General features: G+C 44.3%; 1 protein-coding gene across 1 annotated transcript in view; it reads right to left on the bottom strand.

Annotated features, from left to right (window-relative positions):
• Positions 1-3,856: 3,856 nt before the first annotated feature.
• Positions 3,857-18,626, bottom strand: part of HEG1 (heart development protein with EGF like domains 1) — a 51,579-nt gene continuing 36,809 nt past the window's right edge. Inside the window, exons 17-21 of the mRNA XM_053948445.1 lie at positions 14,828-14,870; positions 14,688-14,725; positions 14,107-14,194; positions 12,486-12,660; positions 3,857-10,997 (exon numbers count right to left, since the gene is read on the bottom strand). Coding sequence (XP_053804420.1) covers positions 10,848-10,997; positions 12,486-12,660; positions 14,107-14,194; positions 14,688-14,725; positions 14,828-14,870 — 494 coding nt within the window. The 3' untranslated portion in view covers positions 3,857-10,847. The remainder of the gene's footprint in view (positions 10,998-12,485; positions 12,661-14,106; positions 14,195-14,687; positions 14,726-14,827; positions 14,871-18,626) is intronic.

Genomic DNA, 18,626 nt, shown 5'->3' on the forward strand with positions numbered 1-18,626 from the left:
TGTGTTGCAGGCTCACTAAAGTGGTGGGCGAAGAGAAGGAGGAGCAGGCAGGACAGCCAGCGGGTGTTTTTGTCTTTATCTGAGTGGCAGCCTCCCTTTCTTGAGAAGAAACCTACTCCTGCCAGGGAGACATTTGTAACCAGGGAATGTCAGGCTGGAGCACAAAGCCTGCAGCAGATCTAGAAATGACAAAAAGCCCAGAAAGCCGTTTAGCAGGTACCACCACAGTGATGTGTGGAAAATAGGTGGGAGACTGAGACTTTTTAACATTGTATTCCAGGAAGCTTCTGAAATGGCCAGTGAGAGACCAAGATGGGAAAAAAGGTCTCTGTGGGCAGGACTTGGTTATCCCAAAGTCTCCTACTTCTAGCTGCCTCTCCTGCCCAAGTTCTTCAGTGTTTGTTCTGCTTTGTGCTCCAGTGAAATGCACTGCTTGAGATCAGCTGGGCCAGATCAGTGATTTCCAGTTCCTCCTTTTCAAGCAAAGGTGTAATTTCTCTCATTTTGAAGGTCTAAGTGACTCTGTGTCCTGCCACAACTGCCAGTAAAGTCTTTGAAATAAACACAGGTTATGCCATCATTACCAGACAAAAGAAGGAAGAACAACCCATATCCCCTGCAATGCCACTTCTAATGGCTATGGGCCTGGTCTCCCCTGGCAAACCCCACTGCCAGCACACAGGCAGGTTATGAATGCCACGTAACAGCTCAGTGCAGTAAATGCCTCTCCCTTCATCTGCTTTTGTTTGATCTTCTGTTTTAAGAACAAGAAATGCAGTCTTGGGTAATCTATACTGAGAGGGTGTATCTCCTTGAATGAAGGAGGGTGAGAGAGACCAAAAGTATTACTCAAAGTCATTCCTGAGCTTAGGGTTGCCTTAAACTTTTAACTTGCACTGAACCAGGAAACACTGCTGGCTCTACAGACAGCAAAAATGGTTGTGTGCCTCTCTGCTGGCACAAGAAATGAGTGGCCTTGTCCCTCTGTGAACCTGCTGAGGATGCTGAGCCTGAAATGTGGGGGTTTTGCCTGTGCCTTCCTTTGTATCTCTGTCCCTGAAGTCCCTCCAGTGCGACCTGCTCCCCACACCTACCCCTAGTCCCCACAGTGACCCCCTGGCAGCCTCCTCTCCCTCTGTTGGCTCCTTCAGGCCATGCTGGATTCAGCTCCTGACCTGCTGCTGCTCCCTCCCGTGCCCATTGCCCATCACAGATCACTCAATTGCTCCAGGCCCCTCCTTTAAACTGCTTTGTCAGGAAGCTGACAGAATAAGAGAAGAAAATGCCTGGGAAATGTTTGGCCCCAATTCCTTGTGCCTACCTGCTTGGCCAGTGTCCAGCCTCCACCTCAGGCCACCACCATCCTCCCAGCTTCAGGGGACATCCAAAAACTAATCCCAAAGTCTTGTTAGAATAACATATTTCAGTGCTGTGAGCCCCAGACCCCAGCAGGTGCTTCAGGTGGGAATGGGTGTTCAGAGGAGGACAAACCTGGCTCTTGGAGAGTGGCACAGTCACCCATCCTCTAGCAATATCCCTCTCCCAGATTTACACTCTTCAATCTTCATGAAATACTCCAATTTTCCAATGCTGCCTCAAGGTGCAGCTAGATTAATCCAGGTCTTAAAATCTCCCTGTTGGCTGTGAAGCAAGTGCATGGGACCAAAAGAACTTCTCAGGGCACTATTGAGAATGAGGGCCAGGTCTTCAGCAGGTGTAAATGGTGCAGCCTTTCTGCCTACACTAGAGGCTACTGCTTGAGTGTGCAGTCCTGCACATTAGAACTGTTCTCTGAATGCACATCAGGAGCTGCTGTGTTACCTATATTTTTAAACTTCCATTCCTACCTGGTTGTTTATGTTAAGTACGATCACAGTTTTGGCAGTGTGAGTCATTTGCAATGCAAAAGGCCCAATTCCTCCAGGAAATAATGCACTGAACAGACATATATCTTCACAGACTAGCAGTTTTCATCTCTGCTTGCCTTCCCTGTCCATTTTGTGACACACCAGTGGTAACAACAGGCTCTCTCCAGGAAGGAAGGTGACAGGCTCTATCTGCCCCATTGCTTGGTGATTTCTGGGGGAATTATTTATAGAGATATGGTGGTTTAGGAGAACAGACACAGGTAATTAACAAAATAGGAGAACTGATACCAGTGAAATAGCAGCTCTGATGCACTTACTAATTAAGTCATTAAGCACACATTTAGGCAACAAAAAGTTGACTGTTAGTCCAGACAGACTCACACAGCCACAGGAATTGTGATGTCCTGCAAAGAACTACAGAGAAAACTTCCTTTGCAGAAATAAGTCAGTAACTTTCCAGAGGCTGTAAAATCAAACTGTTGTGTGTGAAAACTCAGATATGACAATCAAGAACACTGAACAATTATTATGGAATAAAAAATATGCTATGTTTAGTAACAGTAGCTGCTCTATTGTCAATACTTTTTTTTATGGCAGGAAAAAGAAATACGAAAAGTAAAGGGCCTTATCTATCTATTAGAAAGTGCATGTAATCAAGAGGCAATCATGCTGTCAGAAGACAAAGCAGGAAAAATTGTCTTTTACAGCTCTTTATGTGCATCAGCTCAATACTTCTTTCCTGCACATTTCCCATCCTTTTCCTTACTAGATTCCTATATATTTTGCTATTTCATGTAAATTTGGTTCCTCCACTATATATGACACATATAAGTGGAAATATATGTTTTAATTACCTAAAAGTTAAAAAAAAAAAAAAAAAGCTTCAGAAGTCCAAATCAAAGATTTAGCTATGGATACAGATTCACATATAATCAGGGGAAGCAGATGCTCTTTAACTTCTTTTCAGGTGGTTCCCAAGAGTTTGAGGGCACACACTAGGGATGCATTCAGTGGTCTCAGAGGCACTGACATGCAAATCTGCAGTGGGCAGTGCTGTTAAATCATGTGCTTGTCCATAACCCCAAAGATCTTTTACTTAGTCACACGGAAATGTTGTGACCCATGGTTTTACACTGCCGATCTCCTAAAAGATCCCAACATCACACAGAAAGTAGAATAACATGAGACAGTCATGGTATGTGGTCTCTTACCTTGGGGTGAGCGGCTCTCTGTGGATGTGTGTCTTTTTTCATGGCTACTGGGAGAGCCAGATCATGTGTTCAAACTGGCCACCTAACTTTTCATAGAACAGATTAATCCCACCTTAGTCCCATCTCATTGCTGTCACAGTTGTACTGCTCTGGAGCAATGCAGGAAAAAATTGCCCCAAATGAACCTACCTGCCATTACTCCAGATGCTTTTCCAAATCATGCCTCTTCTCAGCAGCCTGATTTGGACTTGGTGTTCCCCTGGATTCAAGGTGCCCTCCTTCTTCCTTTGAGGGACATTCAGCTGGGCATTCTTCACTGTCCCTGGTGGTTTTTACTGGGACAGAACTGATCTCATGGTGGTCAGGTCCAGTCCTTTGCCCTTGCAAACAGCCCTGCTGCACCCGCCTCTCCTGAGGTTTTCCTCCCCTCCAACATGCACTCACACACGTAAACACACAACTTTATCAGTTCCAGCAAAAATTAAATGGAGGAAAAATTAAAATGAGCTGAGTTGCTTGGTGCCACCAAGATGAATGTATCAGAACACAACTTGTATTTCCGCTGAACACAATTTTGTTTGGCATAACCATTTCCTCTTTGCTTTTCAATTTAGTTATTCGATCAAGAAGCACTATCAGAAGAACAAAAGCAATTTCTTTTCTATGCAATTTCTTATTTTCTGGATTAGATGTATAATAATAACTAAAACCATCTAAAAATTGCATATGTTTCCCTTTACAGGCAAAGCTAAAGACAATAAAAAAGCGGGGACATAGTAATATTCATTGTTTTATTGTATCCTTTTATGATACTGACTAGAACGCCAGATTTAATAATATTGGATGCAGGTATAAAAATAATCCAATCCTTAAAAATTATATTTTGCTACTACAGTACTGTATAATTAGTGGAGGTTGAAAATATGATACAGCTTTAAATAATACTGGTTTGGAAAACATCCTCAGAACCCCAGAGACTAGGAAGCAAACATTCAGAGACAGAGGGAAGGGAGTGGAGCAATGTCAAGAACATAAAGCAGGTTTACGTTCAGGTTGTAAAGAAGTACAAACAAATGCTGAAAATTTATCTTTTGGAAGAGAGGTCACAATAGGTGAGCTTTACTGCTGCAATTCTAAAAGCTGCTTAAATAAATCATTATGATTTTACACACCAAGTTTCACCTTCCACTAGGAGAAAATCGTGTAGAATTTAATGGGTTTAAAGCAAATGACTGAGTTTAACAGAATTTCCTTTAAAAAATTAAGGTAGTAAATAGATGAGCTTCTTTTTTTTTTTTTTTTTTTTTTTTTTTTGTCTTTAAAGTAAACACATCCTAGCAGACTTTATTGAAGATTTTTTATGTCCAGCAAATTCTATAGCCATATTCAAGAGAAGTGATCAGTGTTTACTGTATTCCACAGGACTTTTCCACACAGGATTTTGCTGATCTGGGGGCTGCCTGCTGCAGTCATTTACCCAAGTAAGACTCCCATCCCTTCTAGCATTTCATAATAGAGAAATAGAGACTGAGTGATTTAGCATTTCAATACCACTTTGGAGGAACATCAGGCACCCTTGCTAGGTGTTCTCTCAACAAGGATATTATGCAACACAGACTAAACAACTAAACACACAAGAGGTGTCATCCCACACTTGACCTCACAGTACTGAAGTCACACTTCTGCAAAATAATTTTTTTAAAATTTTTTTTTTTTAATTTTGGTACTTCTTACTCCTTTGTGAATTTCTCTCCTGCTTTTCAATTTCAGCAGCTCAAGGGAATGAAGCATTAAATGTACATTGAAAAGGTCCCAAACTCTTACAAGCATATAGGACATACCCCTTCTGAAACTAGAAGATCTTGCTTAATTTCTAAAGGGACAGGCAAGAGTGATCTGAAGAGCAGCTGATATGTGTGACAGCAGGAAGCATCTCTACATCCCTAGATATTACATGATAGGAAAGAAGCTGGCTGACCGGTAAAACAACTACACAAAATTCACATTCATTCTCTTCCCAGGAAACTGTTTCAGGTCTTGAAGCTGTTTTGTTCATTCTCACATAACACAGGTCCTGCTACAGTAATAAGTATGCTTTAAAAAAAATAGATACTACATGGAAAGGCAGGAACAGTATCACAGAAATAGAGAGACAGAGCCATGGGAAAGCATGTACTACACACAGGTGACCCTGGTGGTGGAGTAATTCAGGCCTAAAACAAACTTCTTTACAGTCCATGGGAGAGTTACTCCAGTCACTGTAGGGATGCTGGATTACATCCTTTGTGTGTAAAGAGGAAAAAACATTAGTCAGCATAGGAAGAGCATGTAATTAAAATGCATCCGTTCTTGTTAATTTAAAGAAGAAAGATGAAGATTACTATTAGGGAATGAAAATTCCAGCTGGATTTGGAATGGATGTGGCCATTGACTAGCATCAGAGACCAATCCTGGGAAAGCAACTCAGCGTATCTGCAGCAGTGTCCAAACCCACTCTGTGCTCACTCAGGTCCCAGCAAACAACCTGTACAAGTATTGGCACAAACCATTTCACAATGATAAATATCTCTCTCTAACTGCAATTTATTGCTATTTTTAAAGCTTTTTACTACTCTGCAGTGTGGAGGCAGATAACTTCCATAAAGCTGTTCATGAGTTGTAACTCAGTACATGACTGTGCCAGTGGATATTATGGGAAATGCCACAAGAGCAATGAGATTCACTGCTGCTATAAAACCTAACACTTCCAGTGTGGGGGAAAACCTGGCCCGCTTTTTCCACTTATAGCCCAATTCAGTGCTGTGAGCTTTCAACAGTGCGAAGAAACAACCCTGATTTCCCCAGTGCAGCTGGAAGGACTGGCCAGGGCAAGCAGCAGGATACAGGAAGACTGTATGTTCAAGATGCCTTTTGAAAGATTCCTCAGATCTGTGTTTTGCTGATCAGTTCACTGGGACTGCCTCTCCTGTGCTGACTGTCAGGGGTATTTTTGTGGGTAAGGCGTTTTGTCAGTACAATTGGCAGAGCACCATAGCAGCAAACACATGCCACTCACAATTTTTCCTGTCAAGCAACAGAATTAACATTTTTTTCCAAATTTAATTAAAAATACACCCACATAACTGCCCATGGGCCATTGCTGACTGCTTCCCTCACTTTCCACAGCAGCCAGGAGCAGTAGCAGATTTATGAGCAGTGTTGGTGTAATTTTTCTTCCTTTCCCCCCATCTGGCTGAACCACTTGCATTCTCCATACCAAAAACATGCCACCTCCCTCCTATCCTCTCACAGAGTGGAGAGTGATTCCCCTTGGCAAAATCATCCAGCGTGCTCAAAATTTTCAATTTGGGATAGCTAGAAGTAATCCAGAAGAGAGATGAGAAATAAGCTGCATGTATTTAGACGTCCTACAGGGAATTAGGTTTTGAACAGAGAAGCATCTGATTTTGAAAGTGGGCTTGAGGGCACATAGAGAGACCCTTCTTATACCCAAGAGGAGTAACAAGCCTCACTCCACTGCCAAACAGCACTTTTTTCATGGCAGACACAGAGAGGATCCTGGTGGCAGCTTTACACAGAGACAACCTGCACTGAAGCACTGCCCACATCCCTGCTGTGGCTGGGTGAGTCCATACTGCTGGGGCGAGGCAGTGAACACTGCAGCAAAATAACCATCATAAATTGTAACACAGCACAGTGCACTGCACCCATCCCTTCTGTCCCAGTGGAGCTGGGAGCAGGTGGTGCCTGGCTGAAGACACCAGCACTGCAGCACAGGTTGCAGCTGGGCTGGTGGAGACCCAGGGGCTGAATCACCCCAGGCTGCCTCTGTCATCTTCCCAAAAGCTTCCTGGAACACTGTGGGGGAAACCACCTGCACTCATCTGGGTGCTGACTCCTCCTGCCTAAACCCCTCTCTTGCCTGCTGGGCAGGGCCTCCTAAGACATCCAGAGAAGGTGTGGCAGGTCAGGAGAGACCCTTTTCCTCCTCCTCCTGTGGACTATGCATTGGCTCTGAGACTCCTTTCTTACCCAAGCCAAACAGAAGGTCAGGCTGCGATGGATAAACCCTCATAAGAAATGCCCCAGTGTTTACCTGCATTGGCAGAGAGAAAATTTCAGTGCAATAACACTCTTTCAGAAAATTCCAAGTTTTGCAGTCCTCATTCAGAAAATCCTGCTGGATTTACTGAAACTCTTTCTCTCCAGATACAATTCAAGAAGCATTTGAAGACCGTTAAGGTATTAAAATTATTACTTGCAAACTTTTGTGTGCTCTCATTAGAAATAGTCCTATCTCAATTCCACTCAAATCCCTTGCAATTTGCAATGTGTTGGCAGATACAGACCAGAAGTTTTGTTCATATACTCTTTGTGCAGAAGGACTAATCTGCAATTGAGTTGGTGTGCCCTACTTTGTCCTTTGTACTTGACACGCAGCAGTTCATCTCCTAGTCTTTGAACTAACCAAGCAGTAAAACATCTTTGCCTATAAGCATAGGCCTCAATGCTTCCCCATCTGAGGAAATGCTGGCACATGGGTAAATCACGGGATGCTCGTAATTGTTGGGACACCTCCTTATCACAAGCTGCTTTACTGAAAAGGAACAAAGTCCAGTGCTTGTCTATAGGCTTTCGATTTAGATTTAGCACGAATTGCATCTTCCTCTTTTCTTTTGTAACAAAAACGTAACTCTGCTCCATACCGGGGGAAAGGCAGTCCTTTCTGTCCTGGATGAAAACTCTGATCAGCGTGGCAGGGAACAGCTAATTCTTGTGCTTTACCTGTTGTAATATTTTGGACACTATAAGTAGAGCTTTCCTTAAATACAGTTCCTTAGGCAGCTGTACTTCCCATGAGCATCCATTCCTTTCCCCTACAGCTGAGATCAGCTGTGCATTACCAGCTGCAAGGCTGACTGTGGATCAGACAGGCATGAAGTTGCATGCCTTGTCACCGAAAGTTCACGTAAGTGCAAAGGGTACTGCCCTAGGTGTCCATAAAGCTCTGTTTTCTCTGCAAGCTCACACTGCTGCTTCTACATAGAAGACAAGAGCTGAGGCGTAAAAAAGACACTGTGTTTGTGTGCTATGGCTTCTCAAGCACATCTGTGGCACCTTTTCTGTCTTGAAGTTTTGAGAAAACAAGACAGATGTGAGCAGGGACCAGAAACTTCTAAGCCAACACAGCTTATAATTGCCTGTTGCTGTCTCACTTCCCTCTGGACACCTGTTACTGACTTTTGGTAGGGAACACAACAGCCTTCAAAGTGCTGGGAAAGGATCTGGGAACTCACACCATCTGTAGGATGCAAGTACCAGCTCCCTGATGGAGAGCTCCTCATCACCCCAGGTTTGCCTGCAGTGAGCAGCCACACAACACATGAGCATCTGAACTGGGGTTAGGCACTTTGGGGGATGCACCCCGTGATCCTCAGTGCTTTAGTGAGCTGAGCTACCTAATGAACTTAGTTGCAGGCACTGTGTCTTTTAAAGCATGGTGGGAGAGAAGGGAATATCAGCTTATGCCCGCACTACAGATATGGTGAGTTAGTGACGAAGGAACTGTGCTATTTGTTATCCTTATACAGTCACCTTGAATTAAAAGCACATTCACATTCAAGAGGAGAAACTGCATCTGGACTTTGTATCTAAACAGGCTCTGGATGACTCAGATTAACAGTGCAGTAAAGATAAGTGGCAAATATCCTTCATGATATTTAATTATATTTCCCGCATGTGGGTCGGGGCAGTCCCAAGCACAAATGTTGGAGAATAGAAAGTAGCCCCGAGGACTTGCGGTGTTGGTTGGCGAGAAGCTCAATGAGCTCAACGTGACCCAGCAATGTGCTCTCACAGCCCAGAAAGCCAGCTGTGTCCTGGGCAGCACCAGAACCAGGGTGGGGAGGGGATTCTCTCCCTCCACTCTGCTCTCCTGAGACCCCACCTGCCGTGCTGTGTTCAGTGGTCTCATAAGAAGATATGAAGCCAGAGTAGGCCACAAAGATGGTCAGAGGCTGGAGCACCTCTGCTATGAAGACAGTCTGAGAAAGTTGGGGCTCTTAAGCCTGGAGAAGATTAGGCTCCAAGGAGACCTTAGAGCACCTTCCAGTAACTAAAGGAGGCCTACAAGCAAGCTGGAGAGGGACTTTTCGCAAGGGCGTGTAGGGATAGGACAAGGGAAATTATTTTAAAGCAAAGAAGGTAGATTTAGATTAGTTACAAGAAAGAAATTCTTCATTATGAGAATGGTGAGGCACTGAAACAGGTTGCCCAGAGAAGTTAACCAATCCCTGCAAGTGTTCAAAGCCAGGTTGGATGGGGCTTTGAGAAAGCTGGTCTAGTGGAAGGTGTCCCTGCTTATGGCAAGGAGTTGGAAAAAAAATTATCTGTAAGATCCCTTCCAACTCAACCCATTCCAGGGTTCTGTGATTAATAAGATCTCTTTCAACACTCACTTTAGGTCAGAATACAGTCCATAAGTTTCAATCTGATCTTTGGTGAGACATGCAATAACTTACACTCTTCAGCTTCTGCTAATATGAACGAACACACCTGGGTGAGGAAACTTGCCTGGTCTGAATCACTCGAAACTAGGATGGAAGAAAGAAAAACACTTCAACATAAGTGATCTTTGCTATGCTAGGATTGCAAGCATCATGTTTTTCTCTTTCTTAAATGCAACTGACTGCAGTAAGCCCTCTTTTCCAATACACTGAAAGTCTCCACAGTGCCTACAAATTCAAGGTGGACTGTGGAGGTTTGAAAACATATCCCACCTTCATTGCCCAGAATTCAGCTTCCTCTGCCCAGCCAAGGCTATAGCATTATTACTCCTTCACAGATTCCACATAAAAATCATTCTGAAGTCACAGCTCATCTTCTTCTTCCCTGTGAGTAATTATTTAATATTGTATTGCTGTGTCTACAGGCATTTAAATCCTTGCAGGGAAACAGAGCCCCAAAGGATCCCATATGGAAGCACCATGATGGCATGTAGTGGCATCACTTCTGAACAATACTGGTTGACAAAGCAACAACATTCCCTATATACAGAAGGTTTTAAAAGCAGCACAGAGGAACAACTGTGCCTTTTTTCTGTTAAAATTGCAGTGATGTGACTAACCTTCCTGCACTCCGTGGAGACAATCAACCCATGAATTCAGACAACGTTGCCAGACACTGGGCTTTGGCAAGGACTCAGAAATCTGGAGAATTTTTACCGGTACAAAGGTGAGGGCCAGAAGACAAGCCAGTTTCCCTGTCCTGCAAGAAGCCGACAGCAAGGCAGTGGTCTAAAATGGAGTGGAGAAACTTGCCTGACCAAAAGCAATTGCACAGTGAATCTTTGCGTGAAGGGTGGCTAGGAAGACAAGCACAGTCAACAGTGAACGAGATCTGTAAACAAGACACTCCCTAGTGGTATTCAATGCAGAGTGCTGGGCACAGTTCATCTGCCTGTACTGATCCATGCTTGCCCATGTAGCGCCAAGAATGAAGAATGAATAAGGAGTACACGTGTTAGCTTCCCACTGGGTCTTTTAGTGATGTGCTTCTTGAGCCATTCTCTCCTCTTCCTCCTCCTCTCTGATGCTCAGCAACTGTGACCGTCCCTCAGGGCAGCAATGCTCAGCATGAAGTTCAAAGTCCTTCCTATTAAATGGGAAGAGTAAGATTGATGTGGCCTCAGCTACCCAGGAGACAGATTGCACCTGGGAATTAAGGGCCACACAACTGTGTCAATCTTCCACTCCCTCTCCACTCTTTGCTAAAAATAGTCTCTTCTTCTGGTTTCGTCACTAATGAAGGATGGATTGTATTGTCCAGGGTAGATGCATGAATGTCGAGATCCAGGCAAACCAGTGTAGGGAGGATAAAGTCCATTTCTTTCCAGTTCAGGATTTCTCAGTCCAGTTGGCTGTATTAGCAAAAAAAAAAAAAAAAGGTTTTATTCTGACACTCAAATCCTCCTTCAGGCACAGCCTTACCACATTTCTTTGCTGTTGGTTCAGTAGCTAGAGGGAACAATGGGATCTCTAATGATCTCTATAATCTAGAACAGTTTTTGCTGTATTGCCTGAAGGGATTATTATGATGAAATCTAATTTCAACATCTGGCCAATGAACAGACTTGAAGCTTACCTGACTCTGCCAAGTGCAGTTCAAGTACACAGTTAATTTTTAATTAAAAAAAATATCTACTGCTGAGCTCAGGTATTGAAACAACTCTCATTAAAAGGATATTGTCTCAGAGCCATCCTTAAAGGAGACAATTACAGAAAATCAAAGGTAGTCTTCTGCTTTGAGTATTACCTGGGCATTTCTCTCCCCATTTACCATAGGTACCTCCTCTCCCAACACAGGCCCTTGAATTATATGTCAAATACAAAACAGTCTGACCTTCTTTTCTCTTCCCTTCTTGTAACTAAGACTCCTGGGGACGCTTGGTGGAGGAAGACTGATGTCTAAGATCAAGTCTGTACAATCCTTTCACCCAGTGAATAACATGAAGCCTCTTGGTCTAATCTGTTACAGAGCAGATCCATGCAAAACCCTCATCACCTACTGCTTGCTAAAAAGTTTCCACTTCTAGTTCCCAGCATAATGAGAGTCTTTAAAAAAAAATAGGAAATGCATTTTCATTTCAGTAAATTTGCTCACTGAAAAACTTAAAATATAAGCCAGGAAAATAGCAATACTCTCTGCTCTGGAAAGCAAGGAGACCAGAATGTGTGATTTGGGTGAAATCCTGCGACTTTCACTCTCATGAGTAACCCACACACACCTTAAGTACATGTTGCTGAAAATGAGTGACAGATGATAGAGCAGCACCACAGCTCTGGATACAGCCATTAGCAGATGGTACCAACCATGACATAACAACTTGTGCTTGTGTCTTTCTGTGCCCTATTACTCAGCCTATTACTCCTTATTCCCTCAGAGCTGAAGGGATGCTCCTTATGTACCCAGTAGAGGGAAGGAATGGAGGAAAAGAGGGATCCTCAGTGACCAGCATCTTCCTATTTTGGGGCAAAGTTCCCCAGACAGAGGTTTCAACCTTCCACTTCATCAGTGAGGGTGGACAGGAGAAAACTGCTAAATGGGAACCCTAGCAGTTTATCCAAAACCTTTAACTGTCCTTCTCTACTCTAGGATTGGGATTTTTGGGCATTTTTACCAAAATATTCCTAGACATTTCCTCAGCATTCTTCCTAATGATATCTCTTTGTGATATTCACCACAGGTAATAGCTAGAGCCCATAGGACTCCTAAAATACCTTGTTATGGAAGACATTTGCTTTGCCCTTTTATCTTGCAGGAAAGGGATCTGCACTTCCAAAAATAAAGGAATATCTCTTTCCTGTATGAGGCACAAAGGGTTAAAAGTTAATCTAGGGATAGATACCGAATAATACACATCTGTCATCTGCAACAGGTTCTTGGTGCTTCCATTCTCCTGCATCTCGATGGTCTCTCTGCCCCACTCCTGTGCTCGGGGATTCTTCGGATATTCAGCATAAGGTGACATCTGGAAATCCCCACTCTTGAAAATCAGTTTACTTATGTCATTTTTATTCTTCCTGTTTATAAAAGAATGAGGGAAAGTGAAAACTTACAACTTATCCTGCTATCTTGTATACACTTCTGACATGATCTCAGGAGAGAGCATTGCTTGATGTTACGGGTCTTGACTGGGAGCAAAGATCACCTCGGACTGTTGTCCAGTCATCTGCTCTGAAGCCAAATCAGATATGAAGTCAGATCATGCAACTCAGGGCATTATCTGGTGGATTTGAAATCTCCAAAGTTACATGGTAACCTCCCTGAGCAACCTGTTCCACTGCCTTACTGCTCCCTTGGTGAAAGGATTTTCCCCCTACATTCAGTTTGAACCCCTCCTGTTCCAGCTATGTCCCTTGTCTCTTAAAAGCATGTGTATTCATCTAAGTCAATGAAAAAATCATGGATATTGAGGAAGAAAAACATATAGGAGCCCCCATGCTATTAACTATAGTACTTGCAGGCACTATGTTAATTCCTAAGAAGGAAGACCTTCAAGGAGCTGGCCTGAGTGACACCAAATGTCCCTTCAGGACCATAATGGTTAATGAGTGAACTTTGGTGACACTTCCAGTTCAAAGCAGAGTATCCTCCAGGAAGTCACATAAACTGCCCAAGGCCAAGACTCATGAGAAAATCAGTCCCCCGCTGTGGAGAGCTGCACTCTGGGCCACCTCATCTCCTGGCTGGGGTTTGCTGGCATCCCCCTGGCTCAAAATATGGGGTAACAGGGCCACAATCAAATCACTGCCACATCTATATTAGTGACAAATCCAGTTGCCAACTTTATCAGAGAGCTTTGAAATCCTAGATTTGGGGACTGGAATGGTGGGGAGAGGGTGTTACTGCAAGGCATCCCTTTTCAGATTACATAAATTAGGAAATAGAGATTCCTAGGCAAGTACATCTTGTCCAAAGCCACCTGCTGGTATGGGAAAGAGGTGTGTATGGGTGTGAGTGTGTGTGTGAGAGGGAGAGACACACAGAGTGAGAGCACACGCAGGACTTGTCCATAAAGGTGAATGAAAATAGCCTTAAATACACTCAAATTCCACTTGAGCAATGGCAAGTAACCTCTCCGGTTGCCTAAACTGCTCCTTTCTACTTAGCTTGCACTTTTGGAGTTTACTTCCTGGCTTCAGAGCTTTATAGCTCTGCGTGGGAAGGACTCCCCTGCCTCTCCATCCTTAGAGGACATGGTTTCCAGGTGTACCTTTAAGAGACACCCAGTCCATTGTTTAGCCTGACTGCTGGGGAGAAAAAAAAGTAAAAATTCTCCAATGAAAGCAGAGTGTGATACTTCAGTATCTCAGATTAACCCACGTGCTGAGCCTATGTTTTCACCTATGTTTTGGTCCTTAGCTCTGCTATGTTTTAGTCCTTAGGAGCTCACATGGGGAGCTCTGAGCATGGTGCAATCCACGGGGAGGATGCCCAGGCTGAGCCGGGCTGGCAGCGGTACCTACCGGCAGCAGGTGACAATCAGTGCTATGCCCATCATCAGCAGCAGTCCCCCTCCTGCAGCTGCAATCACCACCGTGATGAGCTGGTAGGCTGCAGACAGGAGAGACAGAGGCTGAGAAACAGCAGTGTGGTTTTGAACCCCAGTGTAACATATCCACAGTCCCCGTGCAAGGGGATTAGCTGCTTATTTCCTACCTTCTCCCCTCCCCATAAGCAATATAGCCTTAAGTTTTCAAGTGAAATAGAAACAAGTTCTTGTTTCCCTAATCAATAATTGCCTTCACTGATAGGTCAGAGTAACTTAAATAGACCTTCAAATATCTTGCTTCAAGAATGCCCACTATATGTGCTATCCTGACAGACTATACAGGGAAAGGAGATCTCCTTTCCTTAGATGACATTATGTCAGCTTTATGAAAGAAGGTCCACAAAATGACTTTTAACAGAAAATGAAGGAACAAAAAGCACTGAAAAAAGTAGTGTGTACCTACTGCATTTTAGACACAGTCACTTGCAATTACTTGTTTCAAATCTCCTACTTCTGACACTGCAGAAAATAAAAGTAATGAAATTTGGTACTCACGGTTTCCACAGTTGAATCCACCCAAGCCAAAGGGGCAGCTGGGAACAGAGAAGAACAGGGAGTTTCAGCAGCTCAGTTGTGCCAACAGGTCACCAGAGCAAGGATGGTGGGGTAGGAGGAGGGCAGAACAGTCACCATACCTCACACAGGTCTCGTTTTCCAGCTTATATCCATCTTCACAGGCTAAAACCAGAGAGAAGGGCCGTGAGCACCGCGCAGTGGAGCCGGCAGGGATTTCCCAGCGCCGCTTCCACGGCGGCCTCACCTCCAGCGCCCCGGGGCCCGACCGCACCGCGGCTGCACAGCAGGAACGCCGTGCGCTGGGATGGGGGCTGCATGTCCTCTCGTTTGGGGAAAACATCGTGCACTTAACGTGAATAAGGTAAATAATACCTCCTGCTGACTTGCATGGAACCATTTCAGGGCTTCCAAGCAGAGCTAGTTTGGAGCCTGGCCCGGGGAAGGCTGCTGGCAATGTCATTCCCAGCAGAGATTCTTGCCCAAATGAAAACTCACTGTGCACTTGTACTGCTTCACACAAAATAGCAATGTAAAAAAATCTGCAAGTGCCTCCAGTTTTCATTTTGAAAGCCCATTTAAACTAGGCTATTTTAGCATTGGTACTTCTAAATGTTAGTACTGCAACAAGATGTTATGCAAACACAGTCAGGGTAACCTGAAGTGAGATGCTAATGTTTTTTTTTGTCATGTCACTTTTTTTTCTGATCTTTCAAATTTGCAGCTAAATCAAATTTTGAGACATCGTATTTTACTGTACAATAAAAATTGAATTTATTAGGTCTAAATAATCCAGAAAACTGCTATGTGCAAAATGTTAATGAAAAACTGGAACCATCACTTCAAAATAAAATCATTTCTGTGCTTATGGACAGCTATCCTAAATTATCTGAGGAAATTATACTACCCTTCTGATGAACAGCAAAGGGGATGATACATTGGACACACAACTATAAGGTTCAAATTACTGATAAGATCACTGCTTTTCTCAGCAGTAGTCCCACCAGAGCTCTGGCAGATCTGCTGCCTTTCACAGAGGCAGTGAAGGTGGCCACTCAAAGGCCTGGGCAGGAGTGACACAGAGTCACTTTGGGCAGAGTGACAACCAGGGCTAGCACAGGCAGCAGCCCTTGGGGGTCTGCAAGACATCACCCGAGGGTCTGGAAAACCCCTGTAGCACATTCCACAGGGAACTGTTCAATGAAAACAAAAATGCTTATGGATTCTTCCCTCTCTTAAACACTATTTGCTTAAAACTGTCAGAATTTCCCTAAATTTAATTCCAGTTTCAAATCAAGTAGTTGGAGCTACATTTTAGAGAAACACCCAAGACTGATTTTAATATTTTCAGTGACAGACAATCAAGCACAGCACTGTAAGCTCATAAAGTTAATTTTCCTCAGCCATTAAAAACATTCACCTTCTTTCTGGTCTGAATTACCCCAGTGTCATATTCCAAAGTTTGGACATTTACTTATTAGATTGGAAAAGGTTACATGATCAGATTTCTCCTTTTCACCACCAAATCACTCCTTTATCTTTAATAAAGCCAAGGCCACTGAGATCTTTGAGTCTCCCTAATTATTGCAGCTTTTCTCTGAACACTCACAGGTTCTCTTTGACCCTTTTGATTTCTAGTTCCCAGAAATAGATGTTGCAAGCCTAGGGATAGCAAAATTTCCCATCTTCTGCCTACCTCACATCCTCAGGATGCATGGACATGGAAGACTGCTGCACTCCATCACTTCTGTGGCTGTAGACACACACTTGCTGTAGCAAGTGGCACCCATGATGGTGGGAGGGCTGATGTCCACAATACCTGGTCTTGCACACCTTTCTTTGCCCTGTGTAGCCCCACTACTCCTTCACCACCTCCCTCATTCCATTTAGAGCTGGGGATGGGGAAGGTGACACTCATTACACAGCCCCCCTGCTGCATCACAGTGTGATGCTTTTTTTTTTTTTTTACTAGATATATTTTTCTCCCTCTAAGATGATTTCTTTGAAGTAAAGGAAGAGACCAGAGGTAACTGTGAAAGAGTTAAGAGCCCCAGTCAGCAAACAGACAGGGCAAGGATAGTAAATCCCAAAGAATCCTTGCCTGGCTCATTCATCTCACTGGGACATTAGCTAAAGGAGACTGGAATTGTTGCTCCTTTCACTGGCTGACAAAAGCAGACTGAAAACATCATGAAGTGAACGTTCCACCACAGGATTGGGCAGTAACAAAACGTGCAGTGGAAGGGAGGGAGGCATCACCTCACAGCTCACTGGAGTTGCCTTCTCTAATGAGCACAGCAGCCCCATGTATCCCAGCTCCATCCCACCACCTGCATGTTGGGAAGGCCTGCAGGAGCAGGCAGACAGGTGCTGGAGCCCCCCCAAAGCTCAGCCCTAGCCCAGGAATGTGTGTGAGGCACATACACCTTGAGCAGTTTCAATGCTGGAGCTGTGGCATGGGCAGGAGCAGCCCTGGGACCTCGCTGGCACGCAGCTCTCAGGTCAGGAGGATATAGGAGCAGAAAAGAGGAAAAGCAAGATCCTGAATATGCATTTCTCTGTCTTACTTAAAAACTTGATGCTTATGTATTTTCCTCTCCTCCCTGTGTCTTTTCCTGCCACTTTGCTTTCTCCTTTGGCATCTTTGCTGCTCCTCTGAACACGTTCCCAGGAGAGCTCTCGCTGTCACACTCACTTGGCAAGATTCCAAACACAAGCAGGGAACAGAGGAAAGGCCTAAGTGTCAGAGGCCAAGCAAAGCTATTGAGTTGTGCTCTTCAGCCTAGGATTCCTTTGCCTTCCCAAAAGACACTCAGGGGTCTCTTTGGAAACTTGCTTTACTGCTCCTTGCTTCACTCCAGAAACACTCTGTGCCAGTAAAAATAGCATGCCCTTGAAAAGCTGGCACACTGGATTTGCTGCTCTGTTACTGAAATAGCCCTGAAGACACTGAGAAGGCTGAAAATCAGCAGCGACCCAGAGACACTGAACAGCACAGCACCTGGCCAACATGTTGGACCTCCTGTGGCTCAGAGACCCAGCCCTTCCCTGGCCCATGGCATGCTTTCCCAAGCATGTCCCTGAGGACAGATGCTACCAGGAGGACAGAACAAATCCTGTGGGTCAGGGCAGCCAATTCTCCCAGCCTTCCCACGGGGGAGACCGGACAGGGCAGCACAATAGCCATTTCCCTCTTTGCAAATACTATAATTGGAGCTACTAACACCACATTTTCACAACCCACAATGAGGGTCGGATGCTCACGAGACCTCAGTTCCTGTTTAGGCACTAAAAGGGCAGAGATTTTCAAAGAGGCTGGTATATTGTATGCTATATTTATCAGCAAAATAGCCCTAAATATCCAAACGAGGCCCATAGTTTGGCTTTTGGAAAAGCCTTTAAAAATCCCAACCACCTGGCTTGCCCAGATGGGCACAAGTGATAATGAAAATCTGCCATCTTGTCAGAGAGTGGCACCATGCACTCAGTGCTGCCCTCATGTCTGTGCACTACAGCCTAAATCCAACATCAGCCCTGTCCCTCAGACACTCTCAAGCTGATCAGTAAGATGTTTCCTACTGAAAGCAGCGAGATGAAGGTGGAATTGAGGCCTCACTGTTTACAGATGAGGTTTTTATATTTTCCACAGCAAACAAGTTTCATAAGTAATCACACGTACGAGGTCTTAGATCTCTTAGCCCTCTGCAACCAGCACACCCAAGTGCCTCACAGCCTTTCAGGTATTTATCTTCACTGCTTGGCAAGAGACATGAACAAGACAAATGGAGTAACTTTCCCTGGGTCCCCACTGTCCATGATGGAACAAGAATTGGGTAGAAACCTCTCAAGTTTCAGCTCAGCTCCTCACTCACTACATAAGCCCTTCTCTGACTCTCTAGGGTTGGTGGAGATGCTCAATAT

Source organism: Vidua chalybeata, chromosome 7, assembly GCF_026979565.1.
Source record: "Vidua chalybeata isolate OUT-0048 chromosome 7, bVidCha1 merged haplotype, whole genome shotgun sequence".
In the NCBI taxonomy this organism is placed as follows: domain Eukaryota; kingdom Metazoa; phylum Chordata; class Aves; order Passeriformes; family Viduidae; genus Vidua; species Vidua chalybeata.